We start from the raw sequence: 16,790 nt of genomic DNA on the forward strand, positions 1-16,790 counted from the left end.
CTACTCAGCTCCACCCTCCGACTGTTTTATGCTAGATGTTTGTGCAAGACTCTGACATGACTTTGAGTCCCACTCCTAACTGACTTCCAAACTGTAAAAAACAGTTTTTAATCACCAAATCTCTAAAACTAGCTGGCCATTAAAAACCTGGAATTAAATGAGTGCATTGTGAAATGTGTTTATGATGGAATAGATGATTTTGGAAATGAAAAGCAATGAATAGTAAACTTTAGTTTATACCCAGAGGTCAGATCATAAACCATCCTCACTGACATAACATGTTATGTAAGGCCATTTTATACAAAAATGGCCAAAAGTTTTGGAAGCAAAACAAACACTGTGTTTTTCTAGCTTTGTTGCTCTGGTTTCCCTGACAGCTAATGTTTGATTAATGAGAACAGTGATTAAATATGCATCAATTCCGCAACAGGAAGCCTATTTTCTAAACTTTGTTTTAATAGATTGTTAGCCATAAAAATGAAGCAGCAGAAGACTAACATAAAATCCTATCACTTTAATTAGAAAACTGTTTGCTTCAAAACTGGTGCATGAGCTTTACATCATTATCTTGTTAGCAAAATAATTCAATTGTTGCATTGCTCAAGCAAGAAAACAGTTGCTAAGATGTTTGCTCATGAAAGGACAGCTTCCTGCAGTAGAAGGTGAGAAGTTCAGAAACGTTAAAGTAGGTTTTAGTGTATTCTGGAGGGTCCAGCTAAAGCTGGGAACATCCTCCCCAAGTTCAATCAGTTTGCAACCAATGCACAGCTTGTTCAACATTGGCAGCAGGTGGGTGTTAGCATTAGACTGAGCACATCTGCACTAAGATTATTAGGCAATCTCTTGTGACAAGAATAGACAGCTGGGAGTTTATTTTTTTTATGAATCCTAGACCTTAGTTAGTTATATTAATTTTTTTTTCCAGAAATAGTATAGTGATCAATACCATCAGTCCTGTCAGAAAGATGCAACAAAGATGTCAGTCCAACAACAAATTAAAATTTAGTTACAGGTGTTAATGATGTGATTAGAACTGGATCCTGAAATGAGGGAGGGGAGAAGAAAAGGAAACCGCTCTGGGAGTGCTCATTAGCGAAAGGGGACAACAACAAGATGATAGTAATAGGAGGAGTCCAACTTTCCCAGAAAATGTATGACAATGCTTGACACTTGTAATAGGTCATCCTTAATCAGACCCAAGCTAAATAACCGGTCAGTGCTTCTGTCAAACTGACTGATTACAGACCACCAATACAGCCTCCAAACAGAGATTTTCTCATGATTCTTTCATAATGAAAAATGCTGCGAAGTGCACAGTGTGGGAGGGAGTTAGCTTACTGCATATTCTGTMARGCAATAATAACTGCTAGCACCACTGAAACTGGCAATGGTTTTCATCAGCCAGGATTTTACCAGGAAACTGATATTCTACATGTCAACAAGAACTTGGAGTCTTGTTCATGGGTGATGGTAAGATGGAGCAGGACATGGACAGTCAGMCTAGAGTTCATCTGCAGTAATGTGGGCAAAGCTGAAAGAATGAGAGTCCGGATTCCTGAGGCTGAAACAAGGAGGCTGACTGAACTCATTCTTGGCTCAAAGTAGAGCTACTGCTTCTCTGCATAGAAAGGTGTCAGGGTGCCTCTTGGGCATGACCCATGGGAGGAGACCCAGGGGAAGATGCAAAAGTCACTGGAGGGAYTATGTATCCCCTCTGGCCTGGGAACATTTTGGGATCCTCAAGAAAGAGTTGGAGCATGTCCTTGGGCAGAGGGATGTCTGGGGTTGCCCCGTAGTCCGTTTACCCATCAACCTGATCTTTGATGTGCGGAAGACAGCAAGATGGATGTGAAAAAGGTCAAACTGAAAAATTTACTTTAAAGTTCATACATACCCCTGTGAATCTTTTGATTTTTTTTTTTTGTAATTCTTTGCTAATACCATGAAAGCATATTGGTCACAGACAGGKAATGAACCACCAACTCAGTACTTGCCCTCTATAAAAACTTTTCGAGGATTATCAGCTGTATTTAGCCATTAACTCACAAGGTTTAGCCAGTGTTAAAGAGAAGATACACACTGTTAGAATCCARTGACTATAGCTTTTGGTCTTGTCATCTAGTGGAGATTATCCAGAGAWCCTGATCTGGAAATTCCTGTCCTCAAGGGTCAGTTTTATGCATGTTTTAGTTGTTACCCTGTTCTAACACATCTAATTAAAAKACTCTTATTAGAAGAAACCTGCACCAGAAGAAGAGTCAGAGATCATGCTTTTTATTACATTGACATGTTTTTTAAACGTTGTTCTTTTAGGCATGTTGAACTAAGAACAAATTCTGTTAAACTTTAGTGAGCCAACTACAGTTGGTGCCAGAAACCATCTAAGAAATAAAGCAGACTCAGACGAAGATGAATGAGTTCATTAACAAGAGCACACAATGTTGATTAAATAAGTAATTGGAGTCACTTGTGCCATCATCACTTTAACAGAATGCCTGACTGGTAATCTGGCAGTCAAGAGCTGAAATCCATCTGGCTGGATTAAAGATGGGACAGATCCAACAAGAATGGAACTATATTCAAAAGTCTGTGCTTTCCTCTTCTCAAAAGCACATGCCAGGATGCTGGTGGAACTGGGTGCTACTAGAAAAACATGGTGGGATTTGAGGACTTTTGCTAAAAAAAAGCAAAAGGAGAAATTAAAGCAATATGTGAACCCAATGTTTATCCATTGGTGTAGTGTAGATAGTTACTCTTTGTTGAGTCTTCTGTTCCAGAAAAGGCATAAAAATACCAACTGGTACAAAATGTAAGGATATAGATATTGAGAAGAAGAATATTTAGGTATCTGTTGTGGGAAATGACCAATTTTATTTTATTTTTATTTTTTTTTTAATGAAGCAGACACCCTGCCAACGTATAGGACATTTTTAATAAAGCTGACAGAGTGGGGTAGGTTATCCTAAGCCATTTCTTTGGCTGYATTGCTATAGCYTTGGGCTTCCTGAAGATATACCAAGATTTTCCTCTTGTTAATATGAATTCATTGCAATTCATATTTCCTTTAACTTGGTGCTTTGTCTATGTTTTTCTTCCAAACAAAGTACGCCTAGTCCAGTGCCATTGTGTTTAGGAACGATCGTCAGTGGTACAATCCTTCCTGGATTGTACCACTGACAAAGTTATTACTTCCTTAACTATTTGTAACCTTTTCGTTTTTTCTTTTCACAGAAAGTAATGGTGCCATATGGATTCTGTGCAACATCAACTGAGCTATCACAACTCCAACTCCCACCGGACTGAACTTGTCTGTACTCTAATAAACATGTTTAAAGCTGGTTTGAGATGATAGCTGTTGTAAACTGACACTACAGAGAAAAACTAAGTTGAACTGAACTCAACTAAAAGGAACCCATGCAGACAAAAAATATGAAAACAGAGGACATTTATTTTTACATAAGACATATATATTATGTTTATATTATATAAACATAATATATATGTTTATATTAAATATAACACAATAAATTGAATTAAAATAGTTTAGTTTCAGTTTTCTATAGTTTAAAACACAGTTCTTAACCTCTGTGGACTGAGCAGGCATTCACAGGGGGTCGTGGCTGTTTGTGTGAGTTTAACCTTTTGAYCATCTTGATAAGATTTAAACAGCTGGTGTAAAACTGAAKGCAACATAGAATATCTGTAAAACACATAATCTAATTTGTGATTTATCCTAGTTATTAACAACATGTCTTGATTGAAATAGCCTAATTATAGTTTTCGGATTAATAACTTATTCTGCTCTATTGACCTTTATGTTACCTGTAGTTACAGCAGATTGCCTGCTAAATTTTTTGATCTGYCWTTTGTCTGTGTGGGAAAGAATCWGGAGAAGTTCTGATCTGTGAAAAGCTATAAAACAACACGAGTTCAGGCCAGTGGAGGAGAAGCTCTGCTTCCACTTTGTTTAGATCATTACTGTCAAACTCCAGTCCTCAAGGGTCGCTGTCCTGCAGTTTTTAGATGTGCCACAGGTACAAAACACTGGAATGAAATGGCTTAATTGCCTGCTCCTTGTGTAGATCAGTTCTCCAGAGCCTTGCTAATGACCTAATTATTCTTTTCAGGTGTGGTGCAGGAGAGGCACATCTAAAAGTTGCAGGACAGCGGCCCTTGAGGACTGGAGTTTGACACCTGTGGTTTAGATAAAGGTGACAACTGGTGTTTGATCTTGAAAACAAATTGTAGGGAGGTCCTAACTTTTAAGAGGGTCCGAGACAKMTCCTRGTTGGATGAGCAAAGATACGCCTTATTTGAATAATTCAAAGAGAARAATACGCCTTTACTATAAAAATTTGTGCAGGTGAGGAACAAACTAGATTTGCTTTTGCAAGTCTCCAAAGACGTCTTTGCCTTTCTTTCTYTCTTCTTCTTTTCTATTTGTCTCAGGTAAATGAATGTCTGYTTTAGTGTGTTTGAAGTGTCTGTGTTGTCAATGTGATTTYATACTTTTAAATGTTAGAATAAACTCCGAAAATGTATGACGTGGAGCGTTGACTGTCATCTCTGTGTGGCTTTTGTTTCCACGCATATGTTTAAAACAGATATCTGAAGAGAAAGTATTTCTGATGCTCAAGTTTGGAAGTTTTTTTATTTCAATTTAACCTTCTGCAAGTTTACTTCCATCTKCTAAACAGAGTATAGGAAAACTCCTGGTTAACTCAGTTTGAGCACCATTCAGACTGTAGTCAATAAGCCAATTGTAATGGCTGGGTTTGACAGTCTGATGTAAGATTTGCCTCCAACAGCAGCTAGAAGAGACTCTGCCCTGCATCAGCCAACAAAAGCCAAAATATTGTCTGCTGGAGCTTAAGAACACTGTTTAAAGTTCAACTGAGTGTTTGGCAAGCAGAGGCCGTAACACRCAGGAGGGTGACCTGATGAATATTCATAGCACCCATCTGGGGGAGAAATATGATTTTCTACGCTTTAATCAATTTGTGTAGTCATCCATCACACTGAATCATTCAGCTGCCATGAAAGTAAAAGAAAAATCTGTGGTGAATGTCAAAACTAAACTAAAGGCTTTTCTAAAATTGCATTAATTGGTCTAATGAAGGTGCCAAAATTACAGTTTGGCTGTTACAATCTGCATGTGAGCCTTCACAGCTTGCCCGCCGCAAGGGATAATTGCAAATCTGTGATATTTTCACTAYGCTTGACAGTAATGCCAAACGGCCAGATTTACCATCATACACACTACCTTSCTTGCCATTTAAGACATGTAAGACACTCTAGTGAAGTCTTTGTACTCACGTGCTTTTTCTTGGCTTATATAATGKTATTTCCATTGCAAATAAGGGAGTCMTGCCATGATGTCAATGCCAACAAGAGTGTCTTAGGCAACAAATGTCCACTTAGTGATGTAATGTGTTTTAAATTGACTTGAGCTTTGGTGAAAGTTTGACAAATTACACTAGCAACCAMATATTCGKCATGGCATAAGGCTTAGAGAGGATGCACTGGATTGTAAAATGATTATTGAAAGTCTGCAGGATCAGGATAATGTGATTCTTACATTTGCTTTGTCATTTCAAACTTTACAAACTAAAGTACAGCTAACTTTTTCAGGTGATCCTGATCCTACATAAACATACAAGCCTTTGTTGCACTTGGCYCTGTATTTAGCATTTTACCATGTAATTCATGTATTAAGGATGTAACAAAAATTACATTTGTGGCTGGACTTTTAATTTTACTCTTGAACAGGTTCAATKGTGTTCTTATCTCAATGAGAGAATGCACTTCATCTTGGTGCTAACAAGTTGGACTGACAACATTCTTCAGTGTGGAAGTTGCTCTAGAAAAAAGAAGATTCAGAAATCAAGAGGTGCAAGACTGCATTTATCTTTTTTAAGCTTGACACAAGTACATCTCGCACGGAATCAGGCCGACAAAACTTTTGCAGCATTTATACTGTGTGGCCTTTATTCAGACAGACTCTAGGGGGCAGTGTTTTCTGCCTATGTTAACTGTATYACTGTATAGAAGTTAAAACAAACAAAACAAAAACAAAAAAACACAATTGTATTAGAAACATGGCGACACCCGTGAGTGTGCTGGTGGTATTTTTGTTTTTATGGGCTGAATCATTAAGATGTCTGTCTTTGAAAACCCCTGCCGGGACAGGCTGCTTGTCCACCATGTTTTTCCGAACTTAACTGTCCACATAGTCACAAAATTTCAGAGGTGTGGAAAATTTGGTCCACACGAAGGGGTGTGATTGCCGACATGATGTAATGATAGACGCGTCAAGCATCATTAAAGCTCAACACCGACAACCTCCTCCCACATGGTAAGATGSTGGTACTGGTTTTGATTTAAATATTTATTGACAGGTCACAGAAAACAGGCTGCTTCAGGCTTTAGTACTTATAATAAACGAATAAAGGAATAAACAATTTAACAGATAGTAAATAGGAGCTTTTCTGTCACAAATTTTCAGCTGAAATTGAAACAGCTATCATTTGTTTTTAATGGAGCTGTAGGTGAAAAAAGGGAAAATATTGCAATGACACTTCAATACTTTGAAGAGTGCAARAAAAAGTTAATCTTCAAATGGAGTAAAGCTCTATTTTCCTCCACTTCTATCTACAAAATACTAAATTTTACAGTGTGGTGTTCAACACCTGTCAATAACTGGAAACAAAATTAATTCTCCTCTGACCCTCAAAGCCTGGTTAATTGGGCCTGATTTCCAATATATAGTAAAATAATATGCCAGCCACAAAAACCACACCAGCTCATATTGCTAATTATCTCAAGTTATTATAGAAATATCCTCAGTTATTACCCACAGTTACTGCTGCTGGAATGTGTTGTCGAGTCCACTCMGGCTGTCTACGAGGAAAATGTCCAGCCATGCCAGGCCGAGGCAGAAAAAAAGAAAACATAATTCCACCCTAACACAACTACTCCCAATGTTCTGCCAAATGCCAGCGATTATATACTTACCCTCCAAAAGGCTGAACTGGGAGCCAGTCTGTGACTTTTTGTAAATCTCGGTATGGTTTGTACAATCTTTTTGAAGTTAGATGCTGGCAAAAAGCAAAAGCAATAGCAGCTGCATTGTCATCATATAACATTTAATCAAGGACACAAACTCGCATACACACACCATCGCCAGGCATGAAAGCCCTCCAGTCAGCTGTTTGTCAGTAATGATCCTCTTCTGGCAGCGGCGGTACGTAGCATGAGTATGTCGCTAACCAGCTGCAGTCACACAGCTCCCACATCTGCTTCTTATATTATGTACTTGGTACATTCTGAAGCACATTCTCACATGATCCCAGGCTAATAATTGTCTACCTTTCCATCCCAGACTGGATGTTCATTTGCTGGCCTGTGAATGAAACACCCTTGTTGAAAAGAACTTCTGTCAGACATTGTGAGATTAAGCAGACTAAACAAACAGCTGGGTACCAAAGCCTCCTCAGATTCCAGTTCAACAAAAGTAATTAAGCTTATTTTGTTTCTGCTTGTGTGATTATGGCACCTTCAAACATTTTCCTGGTGGCAAACTTTTATGAAAAACCAAAACTTCAAGGGGATCCCGTAATTACTTTCTGCCACATTCATCAATCTACTGAATTAGGAAAAAATATGGAGCAGATGGAGTTGGAACCTGTTACTAGACCCTGAAGTAAAGTTTCAAAAGTCAAGAGTGAATGAGTATTCTGAAGAAAGAAAGATGGTAAAAGGTAAAGCAGCAGGATAGAATCTCTTGGAAAGACAAAACACACTTTTTTTTACAGGCACTTCTGATTATTCTTGATATTCCAGACATATAAAACTTTAAGATGAAGTTCTATAACATCTCGTATTCCATTTTCCCAATTGAGGATGACAGTAGAAAGACTCAGCCTTAAATAAATCTGTAAGAAGAGTGGTAGATGGCTGCTGATGAGAAAGACAATGGATGGCCTATAAAAAATTCGGAAGTTAGAAATGAAGAAATCAACAATGAGACTCAATGACTGAATTACAACTTGACATAAGTGAATCTTTCCATGAAACATGCTTAAAATTACCCAGCAATTCTATTCAAGCTATGAAGATGTTACAAAAATGCCATTACACGAGTTTATGGATCGAAAAGAACATTCACCTAAAAATGTAGACAATAACAGGAGAAAAACACCAAAAGTGAAGAGCTGTTTTGTTCTAATGTATTTACAACTCTTTTGGTTTTAACTAAAACACAATGTCTTCGAAATTATTGCAATTAACAAGAGTGTTCTTTGTGTCAATACCAAGAAAAACAACCTGCTCATCCTATGCTGCACCAGCTTACAGTTGTTCTCTTAAATAATGTTCTGGCCCTTTTCAGGGGTCTTGGCACTCACCTCATCCTGCCTAACGTACACAAACCTAATTGGGGTTTATGTTTGCTATGACTCTTAACACTTATTTGTTCATCTTAAATCACATTGTCATAACATTCACCAATTCTTCCACATACTGTGTGTTTTCCTCATATCATGCAGCTTCAGAGTTATATATATATATATATTAACTGCAATTCTGTATTAGGGCTGTGTAATAATATCGATTTTGCGATATATATCGATATTTTCTATCCTAGAAAAAAATCGTTATTCATCCGCAAGTATCGTAACATCCAACTGTCACCTTGCTCACTCACTGCTTGCTTCGTCGGGAGAGTGATTAGGTCATCAGGCTTAGGGTGATTCCTTCAGATGTTAAGTGTCGAGGTTAAAAAGGTATCAAACTATTCAGAGCAGGTACTTGGTGCACTTTATTTACTTTACAAATGCATGTAAGCTACAGTTTGTACTGTTTCAATTAAAAGAAACATGTTTTCTCACCACTTCTTTGATTAATTTTGTCCAGCTGTCGACTTTAAGTCTGTGTCCATGTCCAGGTATTGTGTAGTTGGTGCTTTTAATCAGTTTTCAGTTAAATTAATTCAATCCAACTCTATAAGTCACAAAATGTCACCAAAATCACTCTGTCCCTCTAAAATCTTTTTTAAAAAACCGCAAAAGTGTATTGAATTGTATTGTTTGCTGAATATCGCAATATATATCGTCTCGTGAGCAGAATATCATGTATCGTATCATGAGATTATTGCATCACTATAGCCCTATTCTGTATAGGATTAGTATCTGCAAATGCCTGATCTAAAATGACTGATCAGTATGAAGGACAAATCCTACATTTACCAGTGACATTGATAACCTTTAGCACAACTACAAACTTCTGAAATAAAAAAAATAAAAAATTGGAGAAGAAAATATATTGTTGTCTTTGATCTCGTAGTCTTGACAACATCACACGGGGTAAAGCTGGTTATTAAAGTTCACATCTGTCCTTTACAGTGCTCACTAAAATGACAGCCAGCAGAAAGTAAATTGAATCTAGTATTTTAAAGCAAATAAATGTGTTTTACAGGGCAAGGACGCTTACAAGAATTAAGTAATATCAACTAATAACATCAATGACTGCTTAATTACCCCAGCTGGTGTATAATTTCAGACATGGAAAAAGCAGCTAACAAAAGAGGGCTACACCATAAACAAAGTACAGTCGGCACCAACGACTTAACAAGAGTGCCATCATGTGGCAAAACAACACATGGATCAGGACTTTATGTCATCAGGGTGTCTGAGTCCATACTAATGTTTAGGTAAGAACTGCAAGAACATGAGCACATTTCAATCAGAGTAGCAACTGGTTCTTCTTTTATACCATTACATCGACGTGAGATAGTCTGGACCAACTTCACTATGTTGATATTTCACATTTGTTTCAACAGGATTTGGACAACAAGATCAATTAATTTAAAAAAGAGAAGATAAATATTTAAGAACTGAAGAGAAGAAATTAGTACACAGGATAGAAAAGTAGACTGAAATAATAGTTTGCCTCTGTATTGCTGGCTAAATGCATCTTATCTATGTGATGATGATTTCTCATGTGTAACAATGGGCTTGATTATCTTTTAGTGATCGTTTTTCTTACTTTGTAAGAAACCAGGTGGAGTTTTCTTTGCTCTTTGAGAAGCTGGCAGGGAGAAACCTCAGGGTGATGTTCATCTTTCTAGCATGGGAGGCCAACTTCTTTCCCTGTTCAACAGGAAATAAAATATCCAGTTACAATATGAGGAAAATAGTGCAATTAACATGGAGTTTATCACAGCTTAGGGGTGCACCGATTGTAGTTTTCTGGCCGATCACCAATTACCGATCTTTTAAAAAGCTCAACTTAACAATTCCAATTTTGGTTGATACCAAATTTTTGTCTGAAATGTTGCTCAATATTACTAGAATGTTGCTGAATTGGCAACAATGGGGTGACTACAGTTAACTGTCAATTCAGAGAAATGACCTGGTCAGCCGGTTTGTCAGTCAAACCTCTCACAGGAGAAAAGAAAAGCACAGTGATTTTTAGACCTTTGCCGACGTTGATAACATCGGCGGATAAGATTGGTTCACATGTAAAAATTGGCCAAGCACCAATCTGCCAAAATGAAGGAAATCGGCTGCCCGATAAATCGGTGCACCCCTACTGTTTACTGTTTGTGCTGTAAAAGATCAGAATAAAATGTGAAATACAGAAAATAGATAAATCCATATTAATCATGCATTTTCATGCTTTTAAGGGTTTAACTGCAATCGAAAACAGAGTTGTTGGGAGCCACTTTATTATACTGTTCAGCTGCAGCTGCAAGCCAAAACGCTGTATTTACTGTTCGTTTAAGCTCAGTATTTATTTGCCTCAAGCTCTGTGAAATAAAACAGAATTATTTCAGGAAATGTTTTAACCCTAATTTTCAAACATCCTACACTAATCCTAAACTAAAATGTTCAGTGTAATAGCGTTCCAATAAAAAAAGCAAGAGTGAAGGGCGGTAAATAAATGCATGATCTCAGACTTACTTTCAAAGTTGTACGTGGAGCCTGGATGAGATCATCTCTGGTGGCGCCGTCAGCAAATCTGCCAGTATCTTCTAGAAACCTGTAGTCTACATTACAGGCAAAGGGAAAACAGTAAATGTCTCAGGGTAGATATGTAATACAGTCCAAGTATTAAACAAGTCAGTTATTATAATGGTGGGAAAAAAAAGTTGTTCTTATATTTTGTTTTTCTGAGTTCTGCACTGAAAAAGAAAATCAAAAGCTTACAACAGAGAAGTACATATATGTTTCATTGGATTTGCAAACTGGTGCTAATGAAGTGTAAAAGTGAAAGTCATTTTCCACAAGAAAACAAAACCCCAATAAAAACAGAGGTAGCAGCATCAGTCTGCCAGGAACAGAGACTAACAGAAGGCAGAACAGAGAAAAAAGAGATTTAAAAACAATAAAGTAAATGTGTTGGAAAAACACTTCCCCAAACACACATCCCCCCAAACACACACACACACACACACACACAAACACAATTGTGAGTACAAGAACAGTAACACATGGGTAAAACTGAACCTTACAATTGACGATTATGTGGTATTTTTTGTTAGTCAAGCCGTACAAATGCTTTTGAAAAGTTATCTAAGTACATATTTCTCTTAAAGTTTCTTTATAAAATATTTTGCAGAGCAGATTCTCACCGTTGAGAAGGGTCATTTCGTCAAAATGTGACAAAGTCACAAAAGCTGTTTTATTCCTAACACCACTGCACCTGGAGTCGTCCTTGTGTTTCTTCACACACAGCAAGCTGGAAAATAAATATACAGAACATGAAAATGTAGTTATTCTAAGCAAAACACACAAAGAGAATAATAACTGAGCAATATCATTTTAAAACTTCAACTAAAACTTCTGTGACAGCTGTAGCATGTGTCGTGGTTTCCTTAGATGCATTACTAATTGGCATTTTGTTAACAAAAATGGATTGAATTAGTATAGAGGTACTTTGGTTGAATCTGTTAAGACTAAATCTGTGGGAGTGGGAGTAAATCCTAGCGCACACAGACAGTGTTCAGACTTCCACAGACAGACAAGTGTCTGGTTCATGTCAAACAGAGACCGTGTCTTTAGTAAACGGTGCAATGAAGAATGCTGAACAGCAACCAAAACCAACAGGCAAACCATGAGAATGGGCAGGACATTTGGTAGGACCATTTAGCCAAATAAAAATTCCAGCTATGACCTCTGCTGTGACATTTTGTATTTGAGGGTTGGGTTATAAATACTTCAGGATCCCCAGAAATCTAGGAACAGAGTATGAATCATTTCTATTGGCAGGTTGTTACTGGAAGTGAATCAAAGTAAAGTTCAGACAGTAAAAACAAAAACACCGCCAGGAGTTGATCATAAATTTTAGATTTCTCCACGAAAAGGTGCAGGATTTTTATAGACTGGTGTTAGAAACGTCTAGTGACTCTTTCATGGTAAACATAGCAACATTTTCCTTCTTTTTCACTGGTGATATTAAACTACATCTGTCGTTCCAGCTAAATATGACATCCAAACTATAAAGGAAGCAATAGACATGTGATTTAACTGCAGCTACACACCGAAAATACAGAACCTAGAACTTGCCTTTTGCAATACAAAATGGGACCCATATAAAAACAACTGTAAGTACTTAAACATACCTGTTCCCACATAAACTTTGAGCTGAATTTTATTTTTTTATATAATTTTTGAGTTGCTGTTGCAGTGCTTTTTACCATACCTTATATGCTGGTGTATTGAGGAAAAAAAACATGAAACTAAACATGAGGAAATGGAATGGATTTCTGAGAATCCTTGTTAAAGTAATAGAACCTTCTCTTTATTTTGTCTTTCTATGCCACTGAAATGAAACACATGTACACAATATTATAACAAGAGCACTGGGGGAAAATATGGCAAAACAAATAAAAAACCCCTATAGAATGGAAGAAAAATAAATTCATGCACTAGAGTCTGTACATATGATGTGTCCTCAAGAAATGTCGCTGTACATCTCCTGTATATATGCTAAGCTAACCTATGTTAGCTTAACATAGGCGTGTTAAACTAACATAGGTTAACTTAACAACTAAGCTATGTTAACCTCAACATAGGCTCGGTAAACTAACATAGACGCATTAAAGAGACCAAACAATAAATAGAGGAGTTGAAAACATCGACTATCAAAAAGCAAAATAATATTTTCAGTACTATTTAGTCTACATTTGAAGAGAAAACAAGCGATTGACAGAAAGAAAAAAAAAACTTGTCTAAATACAAATAAAAACCACTCACCTGCAGGTGTGTGTGAGGCAAGCAGGACATCTATACTTCGCTTCCTCTGATCCACAAACTCCACAACTAGACCAGAGCAAACAAATTAGAAAAGATATGGGCTTATTTTGGAGGGGAAAAAAACAAAAACAAACAATCCAGCAAAAGGGAAAAAAGGAGTGACAATGTACATAAACGGGAAAAAAAAAATATTAACTCAAATCAAAGCTGTAAGAGAAACGATAGTCTGCTGTGTGATTCAAAGAAGAAAAACAATACACAAGTATATGACAGTGCGTCAACCTTTTGGAACGACTTTAAACCCCGTACAACAAAAACAGGCTAGAATTCACAAGTTGACGATTCAAGCAGCGACGACTCAGCTGTCTACTTACTTTGAGAGAGACATCTTCCGTTTGGTCCTTTTCTGCTCCTCCTCTGGGCAGTAGCTATCGATGTGAGCCTCCACGTTGAACATTTTTTGTACTTTCTGCAAAATTGTTGAGCACATAGCAGGAAAAACGCAACTACACGTTGTTCAGGTTGCTGGCGGCATCAAAACAAACCTACTTCCGTTCCAGGCAGCACGTGGAAACAAGTTCCGGTTGAAAATTCCGCTCATTGGTGCCCCCTTGTGTCTGCAAGGAGCATCTGCAACTATCTCAAGTTGAAGTCAGCAAAGACAGCCAGTTGAAGACAGCAAAGTTGTCCTGTATTTTGAACGTTATTCAGAAGATTTCATTGATAATGGCACTAAATGGACTAAAAACTCAACTTTTTAAACTCAACTGGAGTGAAATAAGACTTTGAGAGACTCGATTTACCAGTATAAATTGTCTCTGTTTTGAGCTGATTTGTTTGCAACCAACGACTGGAATTTTGATAATCATGACTATTTATGAAAATAAAATGTCTCAAAGAAAATTGAACCACTACCTGCTCTTATAAGTTCAAACAATAAGAATACTACTCATAAACAAAATCAGTAATATAACTTGATTGAATTAGTGAGCACACAATTAAATTAATACTTTGACAATACTTATCTACTCTTCTTTGCAAAAAAACCCTCAAAATCTCTTATTTTAAAGGCACTCGCTGTCCACTCTGATGATGATGTGTATGGTGCTTTTACACAAAACATATTTGGAATTGTGGCCTAAAACTTCAACTTTGGACAAGAACTTATGTTTCTGTCATCTATCAAAGGTTTCTCTTTTACTACCTAAATTCTTAGTTTCTTTAATTGCTGTAAGTCAGTTGGCAGCTTGCTGAGCAATTTTTGTCTTATCTTTTCATCCAATTTGGGGAAACGTCCAGTTAGTGATGTAACAGTTCTGAGTACACTGTGTTCCATGATCTCGGAAATTATTTTCTGTCCTCCCCTGACTGATTCCTTTTGACAATGAGATCTTTTGACGAACTAAAGATTTTCCTGTAAGAGATGACTAAGAAACTGTCCAAATAGAACAACTGAACATTATGTTGCGTTAATCAGAGGTACCTTAAGTGACAGCAGGGGTGTAGTGACAACATTAGAATGGAGAGAAACAAGTTTTACACATCTCAAGTTATAAGACTGATGTAACAATTTCGTAAGGTGTAATTAATTGTGCTATCTATTACTATCCACATTCCCTTTTGTTTCCAGTTGTACCAGTTTCCAGTTCTTTAGCTTTTCATCACCAGCATAAGATCTTAAAGGCAATATGCAGACCTTTTTATCCACTTCATAAATATAAGCGTTCACTATGAATTTTTGATATTTGAAAAATCAGATGCAAGGATGGACAAATTTGTGTAGATTGATGAGTGGATAAAATGATGGACAGACTGATGGGCGAATTGATAAATGTAACTTTTCCTTGTTTAAAATGAAAAGCTTCTACAGCATATTGGTTGAAAACTGTAGTTTTAGACGTTCAGAATACTGAAAATAAAACCATAAAATGGATACACATTTTTTCCATATTTTGCCAGACTTGGGAAATGCCTTTAAAATCCGTGGTATTTATACTGGCAGTTATCATGCAAATATTTTTTCATTTTTTCAAAAAAAGGACAAAAAGCAGCAAACCATCTGTGAATAAAATGTACCATTTATTTATTTATTTATTTACACATTTCCATCCATTGTTATACTCCAAAAACTTCACAGAACGCTTTTAATAATATAAGTTAAGACTATTTTGACTGTTTGACTCTGGCCAAAAATAGCTGCCAGTCAGCAAACAACCTCTGAATGTGAAAGTATTTGATGAACAGTCACAGAAATGAACTCTCAAATGTACCTTTTAGACATAAATAACAGAGCTGTGATTGGCCAAACAGTTTATCTGAGAGTATAACTTACTTAGCAATGTGAATAAAAAAAAAAGAAAAGATTATAAATAAAAAATAAAAATATGCCGTCAATATATACACAGTAATTTTTGATGACTTGTTGTCTGTTGTTGCAGCACCAACGGTAGGTTCCTGGACCTACCAAAAAGAGAAAAAGCTACAAAACTGCGTCTATCAAAAATTGGTTCATAAATTAGAAATGACCAAATGAACATAAGTAATCGTATAACACAAAAAAAATCTTGATGTAACCGGTACATACAACGCATCATTTATAAGGACTATTTGACAATAGCAACTAGTCTGGAAAGCAAATAAGCAGGTAGAGGTAGAGCACCATTGGTCAAGATGTCAGAGTCCAACTGGGCAAGACCAAAGACAAAACAAGGCTATTAAAAATACTGCCTTAGATGGGACTTTGCATTTTAAAGCAGTTACATAATATCCACACACTATTGCACTTGCATACACTTTTGTTAGACAGTGCCCAGTGCAGAAGCCTGGCCCGTTCCTTCTGGTTTGACCCCTGCATAGGATGGTCTGGGTGTGCTTTCTGTGTGAGGTTTGGAATATGGAGAGGCTGCTGCGTTTGGAGGCCCTTCCCTGTGTTTAGGGATTAACATATGAGCCCATATGCAGTCAGTCTAAGCACTGTAAAAATGTCAAGCAAACCGTTGTTTACACATTTATTGGAAAGCACAGATCTCCTTTTCCTTGCTGGCACAAACGCTCCATGAAGTTTGAGTTCTCAGCACCTGGAATTTGTTACTCTCCCAAAGTCAATAATGCTGTTCAATAAAACCAACCAACTCTCTTGAACCCATCCTTTGATCTAGCCGAGGCAGCATCTCTTAGAAAGGAAGGCGTGTTTGAGCTTCTGAGTGATTTATGAGAGCTAGTTACAGGACAATGTAGGGGTCAGAGGAAGCAGACAGGACCAGTTTCTAAGTGTTGTCGATGGTTAAGCAGTGAAGAAGAAAATTCCTGGATGTCTGTGATAGGTAGCTGACGACTGTCCTGAGTGAGGAAGAAAAAATGAGACTGGTGCCAGCTGCCATCTTGAATCTGAAACAAAAAAAAAAAACTGTGATTAATACCTTTAGTTTTTTATGGTTCAAATGATTTAAAGCACTTCAAAAATCCAAATGTTTTCCATTTCCCCAGCTCATATATAGCAGCCTCCACACATATTAGCATCCCTTGTTCAAATGT

General features: G+C 37.1%; 2 protein-coding genes across 3 annotated transcripts in view; both read right to left on the bottom strand.

Annotated features, from left to right (window-relative positions):
- Positions 1-13,828, bottom strand: part of znhit6 (zinc finger HIT-type containing 6) — a 30,868-nt gene extending 17,040 nt beyond the window's left edge. The window contains exons 1-5 of the mRNA XM_008406206.2: positions 13,631-13,828; positions 13,257-13,322; positions 11,633-11,739; positions 10,962-11,047; positions 10,045-10,148 (exon numbers count right to left, since the gene is read on the bottom strand). Of these exons, the coding sequence (XP_008404428.1) occupies positions 10,045-10,148; positions 10,962-11,047; positions 11,633-11,739; positions 13,257-13,322; positions 13,631-13,746 (479 nt within the window). The 5' untranslated portion in view covers positions 13,747-13,828. The remainder of the gene's footprint in view (positions 1-10,044; positions 10,149-10,961; positions 11,048-11,632; positions 11,740-13,256; positions 13,323-13,630) is intronic.
- Positions 13,829-15,316: 1,488 nt separating this feature from the next.
- col24a1 (collagen type XXIV alpha 1 chain) overlaps positions 15,317-16,790 on the bottom strand; it is a 47,822-nt gene continuing 46,348 nt past the window's right edge. For both annotated transcript variants that reach the window (XM_017304552.1, XM_017304551.1), the window contains exon 48: positions 15,317-16,643. In XM_017304552.1, the coding sequence (XP_017160041.1) occupies positions 16,497-16,643 (147 nt within the window). In that variant the 3' untranslated portion in view covers positions 15,317-16,496. The remainder of the gene's footprint in view (positions 16,644-16,790) is intronic.

Source organism: Poecilia reticulata, linkage group LG4, assembly GCF_000633615.1.
Source record: "Poecilia reticulata strain Guanapo linkage group LG4, Guppy_female_1.0+MT, whole genome shotgun sequence".
Classification (NCBI taxonomy): domain Eukaryota; kingdom Metazoa; phylum Chordata; class Actinopteri; order Cyprinodontiformes; family Poeciliidae; genus Poecilia; species Poecilia reticulata.